Source organism: Bidens hawaiensis, unplaced genomic scaffold (genome assembly GCF_021521415.1).
Source record: "Bidens hawaiensis isolate Kalapana, Puna unplaced genomic scaffold, B.hawaiensis_p1.1 tig00007139_1, whole genome shotgun sequence".
NCBI classification, from domain to species: domain Eukaryota; kingdom Viridiplantae; phylum Streptophyta; class Magnoliopsida; order Asterales; family Asteraceae; genus Bidens; species Bidens hawaiensis.
This window is the reverse complement of record NW_027491492.1, coordinates 1,027,631-1,044,788: the sequence shown is the minus strand read 5'-3', so window position 1 is coordinate 1,044,788 and position 17,158 is coordinate 1,027,631. Positions and strand designations below refer to the sequence as shown.

The window sequence follows — 17,158 nt, the reverse complement described above, 5'->3', positions numbered from 1 at the left end:
GAAAGAAAATTGGAGCCGATCTTTTAATAGTCGGTGTGTACATTGACGACTTAATCATGACGGGTTCCAATTTAAACTTAATAATGGAGTTTAAGCGTGAGATGGCTTTAAACTTTGAGATGTCGGATTTGGGAAAGCTAACTTATTATCTCGGAATTTAAGTTTCACAAAGCAAGGATGGGATAAAAATTAAGCAAGAAGCGTATGCGAAGAAAATTTTAGCTGAAGCGGGAATGGAGATTTGCAATCCTGCTCAAATTCCATTGGATCCGAGTATAAAAGTTTCTAAATTTGAAGATGAAGAAGATTTTGATGCTACGAGATATCGAAAGATTGTCGGGTGTCTCCGGTACCTTTTACAAACTCGTCCCGACTTGGCGTATTCGGTCGGAGTCGTAAGCCGGTACATGCAAAGCCCGAAGCAATCTCATGCAACTCTTATAAAGCAAATTCTTCGTTATATTTAAGGTACTCTCAGTTTTGGTATTTCTTACACTCGTGGGAAAAACGTGTTAGTTGGTTATAGTGATAGTAGCCATAACATTGACCAAGACGATGGCAGAAGCACTACTGGACACGTGTTTTTTCTTGGGTCTTCACCAATTACTTGGTGTTCTCAGAAACAGTGTACGGTTGCACTCTCATCGTGTGAAGCAGAGTACATGGCTGCAAGCGCAGCCGCGTGTCAGGCGGTTTGGCTAAGAGACTTGATAAGTGAGTTATTCGACAAGGAAATTCAAGCAGTAGTGTTACGTATCGATAATACATCAGCAATAGCACTCGTGAAGAATCCGGTTTTCCATTGAAGGACCAAACACATTAAATCTCGGTTTCACTACATTCGAGAATGTGTTGATCGTGAAGAAGTAAGTGTCGAGCATGTTAGTGGTGTTAAGCAATGTGCCGATATCTCGACAAAGGCTCTTGGGAGAATCAAATTCAAGGAGATGCGTGAATTACTTGGAGTTGAAGACTTGTCGGTTTCGAGTTCGAAATTCCGGGGGTGATTGTTGGGAATTTCGGTTAGGCGTTACTTGACGTGCAAGGTTAAGTAACAAGATTTAAGGAGTGAATAATCATAGACAATTAAATGTGCTTAGATTTAATTGTTAGTATAATTATTATGTCCTATTATTTAGCAATCCTAGTTCTAGTCTAATTGTGATAAGTTAGATTATAAATACCCGTGCTTTGGGGTTTAGAGATTGTAATTGTGTAATCAGGTAATTGAGTTTTGTGAAGTTTCACAATAATAATATTCGTGTTTGGGTGTTAGCCAAATTAACGTGTCTGGGTTTTGAGTTCGTGTTCAATACCTGGTACCAATTCCATTAATGAGCTGTTATATAAATTCATGATTTGTAATACATGCATTAGTACTTGATATGCATAACCTATACTCACTAACATGCAATAAGATCCATAATTTAACTTAAATTAGGTAATGTTTCATCCAAAATAACTTTTAATAACATATCCAAAAGACAAAAGTGACTAGTAATGACCCATCATGGCCATTATTGTGTAAACATTAAACATATATGGGTTTAAGGGTCAACAATGATCATACATATATACGGATTTAAGGCTTGTTATGACTTACTAAACGGGTGCCCGCGCGATGCAGCGGAACACATATCGTTGATAGTGATTTGGTTTCAGTTTTTAACCGTTCTGTTTTGGTTTACATGATCAAAAGACGCTACTAATTGTTTATTTAAAGGCCATCAAAACCGGATCGCAAATACCGCGACGTAAATGTTAATTTTTTTAACTAATAAAAGCTGAGGTGATATCATACTCTTATTAAAGAGAATAAAATTCTTGTTTTTATGGTGTTGTTTTTTTAAAAAAAATATAAGTGTATTAAAAATTTATGATCGTTTAAAAGTTTTTGGTGGAAGTTAGGTTAAATGTGAAATTAAAAATAATATATGGTTAAAAGTTAAAAGGCTAAGGTTGTAACTATTACTTAAATTTATAAAATTTGATTAAAGTTGAGGGGACAATATTGTAACTATATTTAAAAAATTGAAGTTTACTATTTTGCCCATCTTCAATATGCTATGTAAATTGTACCATTTGTTAATTAAGTTGTAAATTACTTAAAATCTAAGTGTCTTAATTTGCCATTTTTTAATGTATTATATATAGTATAGATAATCACTTCTACGAAGAACTCACTATAATATGCAGGATGCATGGGTCATTATGAAACAATAGTCAATGGGGCAACATACATTGCTCAAATGTATCATATATAGTCAATTTAGGCCGATGATCAAGAACACGATATTCAAAGTAGACGTTGAGAACGTACGACAAATTAATATATTGGTTATTATCTTTGTAAAAACCAAAGGGAAGTAGAAAATCGAAGAAGTAAAATTTGGGAAATAAAGAGGTGTTAGGAACAACAAATGTATATATGGAGAAAGAGGAAGCCATGAAGTAAAATTTAGAACACTCCAAACCAACATTAAAACTCATTTAGACCATATATGTTACATTGGAGGGAACATATCACGTATCATGTAGTAGTGTTATGTTGGGGATGAGAAAAAAGGTGATGGAAAAGACTGTACTAAAACTAGATCCGAGTGATCAAGAATTGTGACGACGGTACTTTTGGTAGCTAGGGCTAGTATTTGCGTGGTTGTCATCTGTTTCTCGTTTATTTCGCTTTCTTTGCTTGTTTTTTCATCTTTAATTAGGCTTAGTACGTATTTTAGTATTTGGTCTTGTACTTTTGTGTTTTGTGATTTCTAGCTTTTTGCTAATTGTCTTTTTAGAAAATTTAGTTTTGTAAGAAAACAATGACATGGTTTGATGCAGGAGCATTCGCACAAATGAAGATTATTACCATTTTATTTTGAATTTTAAGATGTTTATATGTTAGTTTGGCATTATTTTTTGGTGTTCAAACATTATAAGAATTTTGAGTTGGATGTGAATGAAGGTAGTTAATGACATTTACAAGTTTTTAGATTGAATTTTATTTACAAAAACCTTTGGGTTTAATTTAAAGCTTGTGTGAACATCGGTTATTACATGCTAATTTGTTTATAATTTAACTTGTCTTGTAATGAAAATATCCTTTATCAAGAAGTAAACAAAAACAAAAATAACTTTAATCAAAATCAAAGTTAGATATATATATATCATGTGAGCATTATTCCTCATTATTCCAGCTAAGGTGTGAGAATAGTACACTCCCACACAACACCTCCTTCACCTCACTTGCACATCAAGTGCTCAAAATGGAGTACTCTAAGAAGAATCAGCTCACTGCTCTTCTTCTCATCTCCATGTTCCTCATTTCCACTGCCACTCCCATCACTCTTGATTGTCATTGTGGCCAACCTCCTCAACACCACCCACCATCCACCCATCCACCCATTGTCAAACCACCAATCACTCGTCCACCAGTCGTCAAACCACCAATTACAAGACCACCAGTCGTCAAACCACCAGTCATCAAACCACCAATTACCCTCCCACCAGTAGTCAAACCACCAATTACCCTCCCACCAGTTGTCAACCCACCAGTTGTCAAACCACCAATTACCCTCCCACCAATAGTCAAACCACCAATTACCCTCCCACCAGTCGTCAAACCACCAATCACACTCCCACCAGTAGTCAACCCCCCCAGTAACCCTCCCACCAGTCGTCAAACCACCAATCACACTCCCACCAGTAGTCAACCCCCCAGTAACCCTCCCACCAGTCGTCAAACCACCAATCACACTCCCACCAGTAGTCAACCCACCAGTAACCCTTCCACCAGTCGTCAAACCACCAATCACCCTCCCACCAATTACCCTCCCACCAGTGACCCTCCCACCGGTACTCAACCCACCATCAGGTGGTGTTCCACCTGGAACACCATGCCCACCATCACCATTTGTGCCAACACCCGCGGCTACTTGCCCCATTGATGCACTAAAGCTTGGAGCTTGTGTGGATCTTTTAGGTGGGTTGGTTCATATTGGGTTAGGTGACCCTGCGGTGAACCAATGTTGCCCTATTCTTGCTGGGTTAGTTGAGCTTGAGGCTGCTGTTTGCTTGTGTACAACCCTAAAGCTAAAGCTTTTGAATATCAACATCTACTTGCCACTTGCTCTTCAGTTGCTTGTTACTTGTGGCAAAACACCACCTCCTGGTTACACTTGTGCTGTTTAAGTTCCAAGATCCCATTTAGGTAACTCTCTTTGTTCATGCAAACCCTAACCCTAGCTAATTATTACTCTCTCTCTCTCTCTCTCTCTCTTGTTTGTGCATTTATTTTTGTGTTTTATTCCTTTGTTATCTTAGTTAAGTAGTTTATGAAATTTAGGTAAGATATATGTTCTTTTTTTCTTTTTTTTAGGCAATGGTTATTCATACACCCTTTTTGGTTATTCACACACCCTTTTAACACACATTTAAACCCTATATACACCCTATAAAGGGTGCATGAATAACACATCTATTTTTTAACAGCTAATTTTTATTTTCCATCATTTTTGTCTCTTCTGAGCTTTAAACTCTAGTCTTTGCTAGATAACACCAACACATTTACCATCACATCACAAGGGTGGGGCAAGATATATAAAAATAAAATATTTTATGAAATATATTGTAGGCTCAAAATCATGTTATTCATATTGGTAGTAAAATATGAGAGTATTTTTTTAATTACACATATTACAATTTTCACATGTGCTATGAGTGGACTTTTATAAGTTATTGTAACTAATTTTAATTTTTTACTTTATGATGATATGATTAGTTTTTAAAAATTTTAAATCAGAAGGCCAATTAAATATTAATTTGCAAAACAGTTAAGTAAAATTTAATCTATATTTTGTATGAGTTAAATTGAACTCATCAACTAATTAACAATATCCATGCATTGTTGCAGGGACAGGATTGATGAAGACATGGATGAACTCAAGAAGCTACTCTTTTGTTTGGGATGTTTAAGAAAATTAGTTTTCTGTTGTTTTGATAAATGTTTATTTGATTTAGTTTCAAATATGATTAATGATCATAAGCGTTTGATTCGACGAATGGTTTGTTATGTTGATGTAAGGACGTATATGAGCACTAATTATTCAAGAAATTTAATGATTTACGTGTTAATGACTTTTCGTAGACAGTTTTATTTAGTTAATATCTTACAATTATTAACGGTTATTTTATTTAGCTAGCATACATCTTACAAGTGATTCCAAGACTAGCCTCTTGTTTTGAAAATCTACAAAACGGTCACTTTAAAAATCGTCGACGGTCAGTTTCATCTAGCATTTGTCCATTTTTATCTGTCATCCGCCCAATTTGTAATCTGATAAATTCCTTCCATCTGTTAACAAGATTGGTCATATCCAACGGTTTTATAAAAACTGGACCGTTTATTAAGAAAATCCGACCAATTTTATGAAACCTTAGAGAAGAAGATAATAATTTTAGAGAGTGAAAGTGAGGGAAATTTAGGAAAAACATGCAGATCTTTTGTTAGATTAGATCTTGGGATTGAGAATTTGGAGAATAATGGACGTTGTATTAATTTAATTAATTAGGTCAGATTTTATAAAAGCTTGGACGGGCCAAATTTTTTTTAAGAAGGGCCGGATCGGCCAATCTTGTTGACAGGTGTGAGGATTTTATTGGATCATAAATCGGGCAGATGACATATGAAAACGGGTGGCTGACGGTTTTTGAAGTGGCCATTTTGAGGATTTTGAAAACAAATGTCTAGTCTTGAAATCATGTATTTGATCAAAATGATCATTTTAAGGATTTTTCCAAAAAAAAATAGCCAAAAGTATATGAGAAATATATAACCGAGATTAAATTTTTTTATTTTAATACAGATTTTAGGTATAGAGATAATATAAAAAGATTTATTAAGTTATGAGCCAAATGCACAACATGCTTGCACAGTGTACGGTCCCATGGATTTTGTACATGTTCATTTCACGGGTCATCTTAGTTCACATGTCATATTCATTTCACGGGTTCTAATAATGGTTGAATATAATTCTATATGATTGAAGATTTAGATTTTATTTTATTTTTCCTGTATGGCCAGGAAAATTTCTGGCTCCTAGCGAGTTATAACAAGAAACTCGAAGTACATATATCATCCTTGTATTAGACAAACACCGACAATATTTGGTAAAAATCTATATCAAAATTACACTAGAGGGACCAATCTAACTATAAACCTCGATATCTATATTTCACCCATAAAAATCCAAGAGGCCAGATCTCCTCGATGATTTTTGGATTCGAAATGGTGTGTTATGCTGAAAAGCATATTGTTCCTAGCTTTCCAAATAAATCAGCACGTGATTTAGATAGTTGATGGTTATAGTGATAAATCATATATTTTATCTTTAAATCAAAATCTTTTTACTTTATTATTATTATTATTTGAAAAGCCTTATTACATTTACACTAACCATACACTTGGTCTCACTTTTATATCCATATTCTAACATTTAATAACCTTCTAAAGTGTTTAATATATGTTATGACATATGAATATCTATTTGGTTCTAAATAATAATGTTGTCAATTTGACAATTATTGCATGGTTTGAAGTTGCACAAGTAGACGTAGTAAAAGTTCAAAATGAGTAGTAAATGGGTTTGTTTGTTAGCTTTTGTGTTGAAGAACGAAATAGACTAATAGAGGGACCATTTGGATATGAATGCACGTGACAATTCTTTGTCATCACACTATATTCTAAACATGTGGCTGCATCATTTCTACATAGAAAATCTAAAGTAGAAAACCATATTCTACTTTGTTATCTTTATATTTTTTTTTAAAGTCAATCCTCCAACACAAGCTATGTTCTTTTTATCTAGTTAACTGACCATTGGTAAAAGTTTTCTGGTAACATGTTTTAACAGAGAAAAAAAAAAGATGATGATGATGATGATACAAATGATTGGGGCCATTTAAGTGATCTATCTTCAAAATGGATAGTTACAGATCATCGGTAAATGAACCGCACTAACATGTATAAGACATGTTAATGTACGTTCATTTAACTTTTTAACTGAATATAAACACGAATAGTTAAACGAAAGGATATTTTTTGTTCATGTTCATTCGTTAAGAAAATGTACAAGCACCAACGAACAAAATTGAACAAACCTAAACAAACACCGATTGAAGTCTAATACATGTTATGTTTAAAAACTATAAAAACTACAAAGTTAAATGGGTTAAGGGAACATAAACCAAATGAACATAAAAACAAAAAACGTAACTAAACGACTATATATGAATGAACGTTCACGAATGAAACATGTGTTCATGTGCTCATTCGTTTATTAAAAAAACCAACTTCCGAGCGAGCTGTGAACAGTTGATCGAACTTCTAGTGCATTCACAAGCCCAAATGAAATGGGTATTTATAGATTATAAACAAGAGATTATTTAAACCTTTAACCCCCCCCCCCCCCCCACAAAAAAAAAAAAAAAAACACCTACCCACCCACACCAAGTTACTATAAAGAAAAATACCACAACATCTCAGATCTATTGAAGGCAAACTAAAGTCATCCACAAGTCTCATATCGATCCAATGAACACTGAAACTCTAAAAAACAACACGATTTTAAAAAATCTGCTCGAAAAATAGTCAACAAAGAAAAAGACCTTTTTACCCTTAACTTTGAGCTATATATATATGTTACAAATCAAATCCTGAGTTTCAAAGGATCATCTTCACCTGCCTATGATTTCTCACCATTCACCAACCAACATCACCACGTCCCGGGAAGAAATCTAACACGACTGCATTGTTTCAACTTCAAAACCGCACCTTGAGTGTCCCCACGAACCAAATCAATGTATGTTGCAGTTAAAACAACTTCTGGGTTGTTAGGTATTAACGTTAACGCCACTGTAACAGCTTCCTGGGCCCGCTCCATGTCTCCTTCAGCCGCTGCCATGGCTGCCATGTTAGCCAACAGAACCCCACGAGCCTCCTCCGGCTTCAAAAACCAAGACTCGAATCCTCCTCCTTGAGGTAACGGCTGGTCCAAAGTAGGGGCGTTTTTGGAATTTGGCTCGTCAAGATCCACGGTTTTCCTAGTTTGCCAGATATCACAATCCTCTTGGCTGTAAGGTAATTCAGTATTATTATTATTACCATTTTGCCCCAAAATATAACCCGACAAAATCTCAGAAGCTTGTTTAGGCTGGTTTAACAGACAGTAAGCTTCCGCTGCATAAATGTCTCCTAGAAAAACGTACACTCTAGAACATCCCGGAAGTCTCAAAAGACACCTGGCAGTCGCCAATGCCTTGACTGCATTCCTGAGCTCCAAGTAAACAAATGCCAGGTCAGCAAGCACGGCTTGCAAGATCATCCCGTTCTCTTTCCCACAAAGACCCTCGTAATCATTAACCGAACTCTGTAACAAAGGGTTTGGATTTCCGCTTTTAGCTTCCCCATTTGAATTCACCTGATCCAAACCCGAACCCGAACCCGAACCCACTTTCGGGTTTGGTTTCAGTTCCAATAAGTGTAGCGCGTTTAGAAGACAACTTTTAGCAAACCCGAGTGAAAGATTCGGGTCAAGCTGCACCGGGCTCTGTGAATTCCAACACTCAATAACAAGTTGTCTCCATTTACCGTTACCGATAATCTTAACATCAATATCTGCTTTCTTTTCTGAAAACATTATACAACACTCGGCAATCCGAAGCCACAAAAGAGACCGTTTAAAGAAAACCGAACCCGACTGTTGGAAGCATCGAATCGCAAGCACAGGTTTCCCACTAGCTAAATAAAGAAGCCCGCAGTTATAAGCAAAAAGAACCGATTTATCCTGTGAAAAAGTCAACAACTTCATAGGTTTCTCATTTCTTTGTGAAGAGCTTCCAAGTGCCTTGGAGAAAAAGACGGCTGAAGTCTGGTATTTCCCAAGTTGGTAATAAATGCATCCGAGGTTGTTATAATACATCGCTGAGGTTCCGGTTCCGGTTTCGGATTCGGCTTGACTTATTGATGCCATTAAAAGTTTTATTGCTTTTCGGTGGTTATTTCTAGCGTACTCAAGCTGAGATTTTAAAAATAACGCAAGTGAATAATCTTTACCACGTGCCATATTCATGGCCATTTTGACTTCACGTTTAGCGGCTTTGAGGTTTCTTGTAAGGATGAGAATCCAAACTTTGTATAAATGCACCTTCAGTTTTAAATCGGGTGTTGAAATAAACGATTCATCGGTTTGAGTTTTTGACAGATCGTTTGATGGTCTTGTTAGCTCTTGGACCCCACTGACATTGATTTTTGTTATGAAATTATCGTATTCGTCTGATAAAGTTCGGGATAAAGGGCTTCCAGACCCGTTTGTGGTTACAATTTGATCAGAGTTGATTGGATCTGATGATGACATTACATTGTTGGGTGCTGACGTGGATTTCATCACTAGATTTGTTGGTTGTTGAGGGTTGTTTGCAGAATCACCTTGACTGATTACATTATTGCCACCTACTTTTTCTAAGTAACTGATCACGTCCTGTAATAAAAATGTTATATTTTTATAAGTTATTAGTAACAAGAATGATAGTATATATAAAGTGTCGGTTAAAAGAAACTTACAGCAGCTGTTGAGGCACGATGGCATATTAAAGAAACATCCAGTAACAAGAGGCATACATGATGTGCCACTCTCTGTTGAAAAACAAAAAAACTTACGAGCATACAAATCAAATGATGTGACAAATAATATAAATTCATCGCTTACCTCATCAATCCGTGCAATAGTTTGATATAATCTTTCCAAAATGGAGAAACACTTCTCATATTGGTGCAGATGGTAGAGAATGACTGCCTACAGAAAAACAATATAGAAGAGTTATATTACAAAAGATAATATTACATGTAGGGATATGAAAAACAAAAACAAACATAATAAGAATAACATACTGTGTTAAACATTGCCACAGAAACATCAAAATCATCAGCTGCAATGCCCTTATTTTCCACTGATTTGATTCCGTTGTTCAACACCTCTGTGTTTTCTCCAGTTGAAGGAGCAAGCCTCTCACTTCGTCTCTTAACCAAATAAACAAAAGTCAACAATTAAACTGTTAATATATTTGATCACATACTAGTTTCACTAATAATATTTGTGATGTTTTATGGAGTACCAAGTTTTAAAATGATAATAATAAGCATACCTTAAGATTATCTAGCACTTCCAAAAATCTCTTTGGACTTGAAAATCCATCTTGAAAGTTCTCAGCAACAGCAATGTTATGAAGAACCTGCAAATAAAAAGTGAAATATGTATAAAAGAAACATACATAAAAGCACAACCAATAATGAGCAAGAATAGAAAACAAAAAAAAGTACATATATTCTTCTCTTATATATAGTACATAACCATGCTTAGAAATCCCTCTTTCTACAAAGTATGTATAAAGGAAACATCCATCAAAAGTAGTTACCAACACTAAAATAATGTATGGTTTAAGTTCACAATGACAAGAAATATTTTTTCATAAACGATAGTTCATCATCATCCTTTACCCTGTTACTTATTTTTAATGCTTAAAATTTTTTTTACGATAATGTCATGAAAGAAGCTTCGCTTAGAAAATTTCCCAGTATAAAAAGAACGAAAAAATATTAAAGGTTTATAAAAAAAACTCATGACTATGGTTATGGTAATAAGAATTAAGAAAAACAAGTCATAAATCTTGCAGTGCTTAAAATGTGAGAATTGATCCTGTATCCAATAACAAGCAATTTAAGTATGTTAGCAACAAAATGATTATAAAGACTCTATGATCATCAAAGAGGGAGTTAATAAAATGTGAACGACATGGCAGCATGCAATGCAAGAAGTCCCATTAACTGCCATCAAACTTAAGACACTTGGTGGTGGAATATGATGAAAGAGGCGTTTAAATTCTAACTACAAAACTACAAGGTTAAAAAAATAAAGATAAAGCTTGGAAAATCATATAACAAGAACGTATCACCGCAAGCAATGGTTATATAAACTCAATAAGCAGCATGTACACATGTATGTAGCAGAATTAAATGTTGTCTTATGATGTGGTATAGAACTTAATATGATGATAATATGCATGACAATAGGGCACCACTGACTGAGAAACGAGACATGTAGGAAGTAGTAAAAGGATATTGGTCAAGTAAACTACACAATCCGTTTCAAAATTAAAAAAAAAGGTAAAATACACTAAAGAAGTTCACCTAACATATCAATGCAAAGATAGATGTAATTCTCATCCAACAAACCTAGAAGATTTTAAACTCAAATTTTGTACAGGTATAAAAGGAATCAAACTTGTATTCTTATCTACTCCCCTTTAAGATCCATAAATAACATTTATATGATGATTTATCATCAAACTAGTTAACTAGATCAACTAAGTAATTTCATTCTCCTAACTTAAAAGAGTGAAAACTGAACACTACTCATATTGTTATGTAAACTCCTTGATGGGCATATGTCAATTAACTCAAAAATCATTACCAGGGAAGAATAGTATTAGTTAAATTGTGAGCCATGTAACGTAAACACATATGCAACTGTATTGGATTGTAATAGTGACACGAAAGAGATTAGCCCTGAGAAAAGACTATACTACCAATACATAATCTCAATAAAGTAAAGACAAAAGGCAGTGTCACATCTATAAACACACATACATAGTCATCAAATTGTCTCTTGCCAAATAATAACAACCGTACCCTATAAATCCCACATATAGCAAAAAGCTACTGGTAGGGTATGGGGAGGGTGGGATGTAGACAAACCTTACCTCTATTCATGAGGATAGAGAGGCTGTTTCCAAAGAGACCCAACTCCAAAAACAAACATCCACACGAACATGTACCAATAACAAAACAACTAATGCAAGGGTAACATTGTATAATCCAAACACATGCAACATCGTGAAACACATACAAACATAAATACAAAAAGATAATCACATGCAAAGTCAGATAAGAAGTAGTAGAATCTAAGCCTCGGTAACAAAGCTAAAACACAAAAGTGTCATTCCCTAAAAATCATTAACCTTTATCCTACGTCTCCAAGAACTCCTATCATGGAGTAATTAACTAAGAAACAACCTCGTCATTTTTTTTGTGATCAAATGGTAACGACAGATACCTTAATTCCACAAAACCTATTGTGTTCTTATCTTTCAAGTCCGACTTATCCATCATCATATTATTAACCTAGCCTTACATTCACCAAAGTCCCCACTAACACCTATTTACCAAGAATTTTCACCAATCAAGAATTCCCCTTTTACAACAGTTTTCTAATACTAATGAACATCAAAACCTCAAAACATCCAAGGTGAAGAACAGCTAGCCAACAAAGTAAATGTAATTACGACTACAAAACTATTCTTCAGCTACAAAGTACACCTCAACAGTATAAGTCCACTTTCCCCAATTAAGTAGAAAAATAATAGATTAATTTAATGCAGTAATGAAATAAAAATTCTATTCAGTTCAAATTGCAAAACATTCACAAATTACTTGAATCAAAGCAAAATATTTAAAGAACAAACAAGCACATGTATGTAGCAGAATTCAATGTCGTCTTATGATGTGTTATATAACATAATATGATGATAATATACATGACAATGGGGCGCCACTGACTGAGAAACGAGACATGTAGGAAGTAGTAAATAGATATTGGTCAAGTAAAATATACAATCCATTCCAAAAAAAAAAAAGGTAAAATACACTAAAGAAGTTCTCATCCAAAGATAGATGTAATTCTCATCCAACAAACCTAGAAGGTTTCAAACTCAAATTTTGTACAGGTATAAAGGGAATCAAAGTTGTATTCTTATCTACTCCTTAAGATCCATAAAAGACAATTATATGATGATTTATCATCAAACTAAATCAACTAAGTAATTACATTCTCCATACTTAAAAGAGTGAAAACTGAACACTACACATGTTGTTATGTAAACTCCCTGATATGCATATGTCAATTAACACAAAAACCATTACCAGGGAAGAATAGAATTAGTTAAATTGCGAGCCATGTAACGTAAACACATATGCAACTGTATTAGGATTGTAATAGTGATACAAAAGAGATTAGCCCTAGAGAAAAGACTATTCTACCAATACATAATCTCAATAAAAGTAAGGAAAAAGACAGTGTCACATTTATATAGTAATCAAATTGTCTTGTGCCAAAAAACAACTATACCCAGTAAATCCCACAAATAGCAAAAAGCTATTGGTAGGGTATGGGGAAGGTGGGATGTAGGCAAACCTTACCTCTATCCATGAGGATAGATAGGCTGCTTCTAGAGAGGCCCCAAACTCACCAAAACAAATAAGAGTTTTTTTACTAAAATAGGGTGGGTGGAATAGTTATTTACCAAAATGGGTAATTTCAAAAATATTTACTAAAATAGGTATTTTCTTTAAAACTTGTTTTTTCTTACTCCTAATTTATTGGGTATTATATCTAAAAACTAAGTAATTTTTATTGAATTAAATAAAGAAATTTTGTTGGATAATTGTATTTTTTATCAAAAGTTGTTTTAAGTGTTTTTTTAACTCATTTTATAAAAGTATCTGCAAACTAATTTATTCGTTTTCTAATTATACTGATATTTACTTATCTTTTTTATTTTGCATGAAAAAAAGTTAAAATATCAACATAATATGGAGTTTATCATAAATTTTAAATATTGATTGTGAACAATGGTTTTTTTTATCGTAAACTACACGGGTGTTGGTATCGTATGAACCAAACTGATTCCGACCGAACAATAACAATACCATATACGTTTTTATGGTTATCTTGATCAATTTAAAACATGTGTCAATATCTTTTTTATTATATCAGCGGCTATATCTTGCTAGTTATTTTGAAAATGCCGTTCTAAAAGAAGAATTATTTTGAGAATACATTATACATAATTGAAAATTTATATTGGAAATACACAATATTAAATAGTAAACATTTTTAATATCGTAGTTTTTTTTTCACTATAGCATATCACTGAATGCGATGAACTTTTTGTTAAACTATGTTTAGCGTTTTCAAAAGTTATATATTGAATGAATTTAAAAACTAAAAACAAAAACGTTTATAAAAATACTTTTGTATATAAAAAAGGATATTTATAAAAATTAAAAACATTTCTATAGAAAAAGCTTTTATTTAAAGTTACATATGCTTTTTATAGAAGAACCAAAAACATTATTATTGCTATATTTATTATTATTGTTATTATTGATAAAATATTATGATCTGACAGTATGTTTTATTTTTTTTAATAGAAATTTTTTTTAGCTTTTTTAAAAGAACATTTTATTAAAATTAAAATTATTTTTATTCAAAAAGATTAAGAGTGAGAAAAACAAGTTTTCAAGAAAATACCCATTTTGGTAAATAGTTATTCCACCCACCCTGTTTTGGTAAAAAAAACTCAAACAAATAATGCAAGTATAACATAGTACAATGCAAACACATGTAGACCAAATTTATAAAGATAATCACATGCAAAGTCCAGCTAAGAAGTAGTAGAATCTAAGCCCTAGTAACAAAGCTATGACAAAAAAGTATCATTCCCTAAAAATCCTTAACCTGTATCCTACATCTCCAAGAACTCCTATCATGGAGTAACTAACTAAGAAACAACCTCGTCATTTTCTTGTGATCAAATATTATACTTCATATTAAGTAACGACAGATGGTTTAATTCAACAAAAAACTATTGCGTGCTTATCTTTCAAGTCCAGTTTATCCATCGTCATATTACTAAAACTGGCCTCACATTCACCAAATTCCCTACTAACAACTATTTACCAAGGATTTGCACAACCAAACATACCCTTTTGTGAAAATTTTCAAACACTAATGAACACCAAAACATCTAAAGTGAAGAACAGCTGAGCTATCCCACAAAGTAACTTAAGGGGGTGTTTGAGATTGCTTATTTTAGGCTACTTATTATTTTGGGAAAAAAGTTATAAGGAGGTAAAATAAGGAATCCCAAGCACCCCCTAAATTAACTATCTGATCAAAACCATAAACGTAATCACGACAACAAAACCTCTACATGAGTGTTCTTTCTTCAGCTACAAAGTACACCTCAACTGTGGACCAGTATACGTCCGCTTTCCCTAATTAATACTAATAATAATAATAATAGCTTTATAGAAAGCCGTAATGAAATAACAATTCCATACAGTACAAACTGCAAAACATTCACAAATTATTAATCACTCACATTATTATTATTAGCTACAATACGCATTTAACTGTTCCGGTTTCAATCACAAAACTTATCATCATATCATGAATTAAAACACTACCACACAGAATATAACCATATCAGCGAAGTCACCTTCCGATCACACTTCCCTAACTGAATTCACAGATTACTTCAATCAATCACTCACGTTATTATTAATATTATTATTACCTACAATACGCATTTAAATGTTCCGGTTTCAATCACAAAGCTTATCATCATATCATGTATTAAAACACTACCACACAGAGAGTATAACCGTATACATGAATTCACCTTCCTATCACACTTGCCTAACTGACTTCACAGATTACTTGAATCAATCACTCACATTATTATTATTATTCTTATTACTTACAATACGCATTTAAATGTTCCAGTTTCAATCACAAAAACTTATCATCATATCATGAATTAAAACACCACCACACAGAATATAACCGTATAAGCGAATTCACCTTCCAATCATACTTCCCTAACTGAATTCACAGATGACTTGAATCAATCACTCACATTATTATTATTATTATTATCATTCCAATTGCAAACACAAAACTTATCATCACATCATGAATCAAAACAACACTACACAGAGCATAATTGTACAACTGTATAACTGAATTAAGCAAACTGACCTTGGGATCATCCGGTTTGTGCTCCAGGATCCGATTCAAAACCCGAAGGCAGTCAGCATACTTGACTAGCTGAAAACAGACATACGCCTCCTTCGCTAGGGTTTGCGTAACACTAATCACCTCGCCATCGGACTCCATTCCACTAATCCAATCAGTTCGTAACGTATAAAAACCAAACCCTAGCCTTCGTGCTCGGTTCAAATATTATAATTGCATCTGAGAGATTATAATTATAAATAATTAGTAATTGATGGATTGAATAAATGAAGCCCTAGAAATAATTAAACACCTGATTTTGGGGGTTTAGAGAGAGAGAATCTAGTGAGTTGAGTTGGGACTGAGTGAGAGGCTAAAATGACGTGACTCTATAACCGACTTGTACTGAGGCCGTTGATGTGGTTCGATGGTGGTAGGATTTCATTTTGAATTGTGTCATTCATACCATTTTCAAGAAAGTAAAGCATAAATATATGACAAGCAATATAGGCAGCTTGTATATTGAGCTTACCTATATATACCAAAGGGAAAACACCAATAAAATATCAATCATGCTCACTAACCATCAATCAAAAACGATAGTATTTTCATGAGCATGAGATATTTTATAAAAGAGATTTTTACATATATCCCCTTCCTAACTTAGCTTATTACAAATTAAAGATTGAATAGTATTTTCATGAGCATGTGAAACATTTAAATATTAGCTCCCTTATTGTAATTTGTATGTGACCAATACTAGCTTGATCTACAAATCTCGTATTGCATACGATATTCATCACTTACTATCATTTTCTTAAACGACCTTCACCAGAACCATCATTATTTCTCTTAATTAGATATACCTCAAGTTTAAACCTAACATGTTCTACATCTAGTGACTTTTGCCTACTTGCTCACATACCATGTGACATGAACTTGTCTCAAACAAAGATAGTTTCCACGACTTTCAACTCTGCTAATCACCAAATTTACATATTTGTTCATTATCAAACGTGTATCTAAACCAATAACTTATAGCACTCACTTTTAAGTCTATGTTTTCTTCTGCTTTTATTAATACAACGTTGTCCGATAAATAACAAAATATAAAATACGTAATTATTGTACTAAAAAAGTATATTGTAAGCATTAAATCATAAACATGTATGATCATTAGTTTATTTTTTCTATAGAAAGTAAATTACTATACATAAAAACTTCATAAAATGGTTGTTAAATGTTATATTTTG

General features: G+C 33.4%; 2 protein-coding genes and 1 pseudogene across 3 annotated transcripts; 2 read left to right on the top strand and 1 right to left on the bottom strand.

Moving 5' to 3' along the window:
* Positions 1–233: 233 nt before the first annotated feature.
* Positions 234–806, top strand: LOC143634672 (secreted RxLR effector protein 161-like). The gene is made up of 2 exons (XM_077102689.1): positions 234–403; positions 479–806. Exons 1-2 carry the CDS (start codon positions 234–236, stop codon positions 804–806), a joined length of 498 nt encoding a protein of 165 aa, XP_076958804.1.
* A 2,421-nt stretch (positions 807–3,227) lies between these two features.
* Positions 3,228–5,130, top strand: LOC143634700 (uncharacterized; annotated as a pseudogene). The gene is made up of 2 exons (XR_013153906.1): positions 3,228–4,204; positions 4,907–5,130. The product of XR_013153906.1 is annotated as an uncharacterized LOC143634700 (transcript).
* Positions 5,131–7,761: 2,631 nt separating this feature from the next.
* On the bottom strand, positions 7,762–16,265 carry LOC143634699 (uncharacterized). The gene is made up of 6 exons (XM_077102721.1): positions 15,930–16,265; positions 10,195–10,281; positions 9,941–10,069; positions 9,759–9,845; positions 9,614–9,685; positions 7,762–9,530 (listed from the first exon to the last, which is right to left on the bottom strand). The coding sequence occupies exons 1-6, from the start codon at positions 16,065–16,067 to the stop codon at positions 7,767–7,769; spliced, it is 2,277 nt and encodes a 758-aa protein (XP_076958836.1). The 5' UTR covers positions 16,068–16,265; the 3' UTR covers positions 7,762–7,766.
* Between the last annotated feature and the right edge of the window lie 893 nt (positions 16,266–17,158).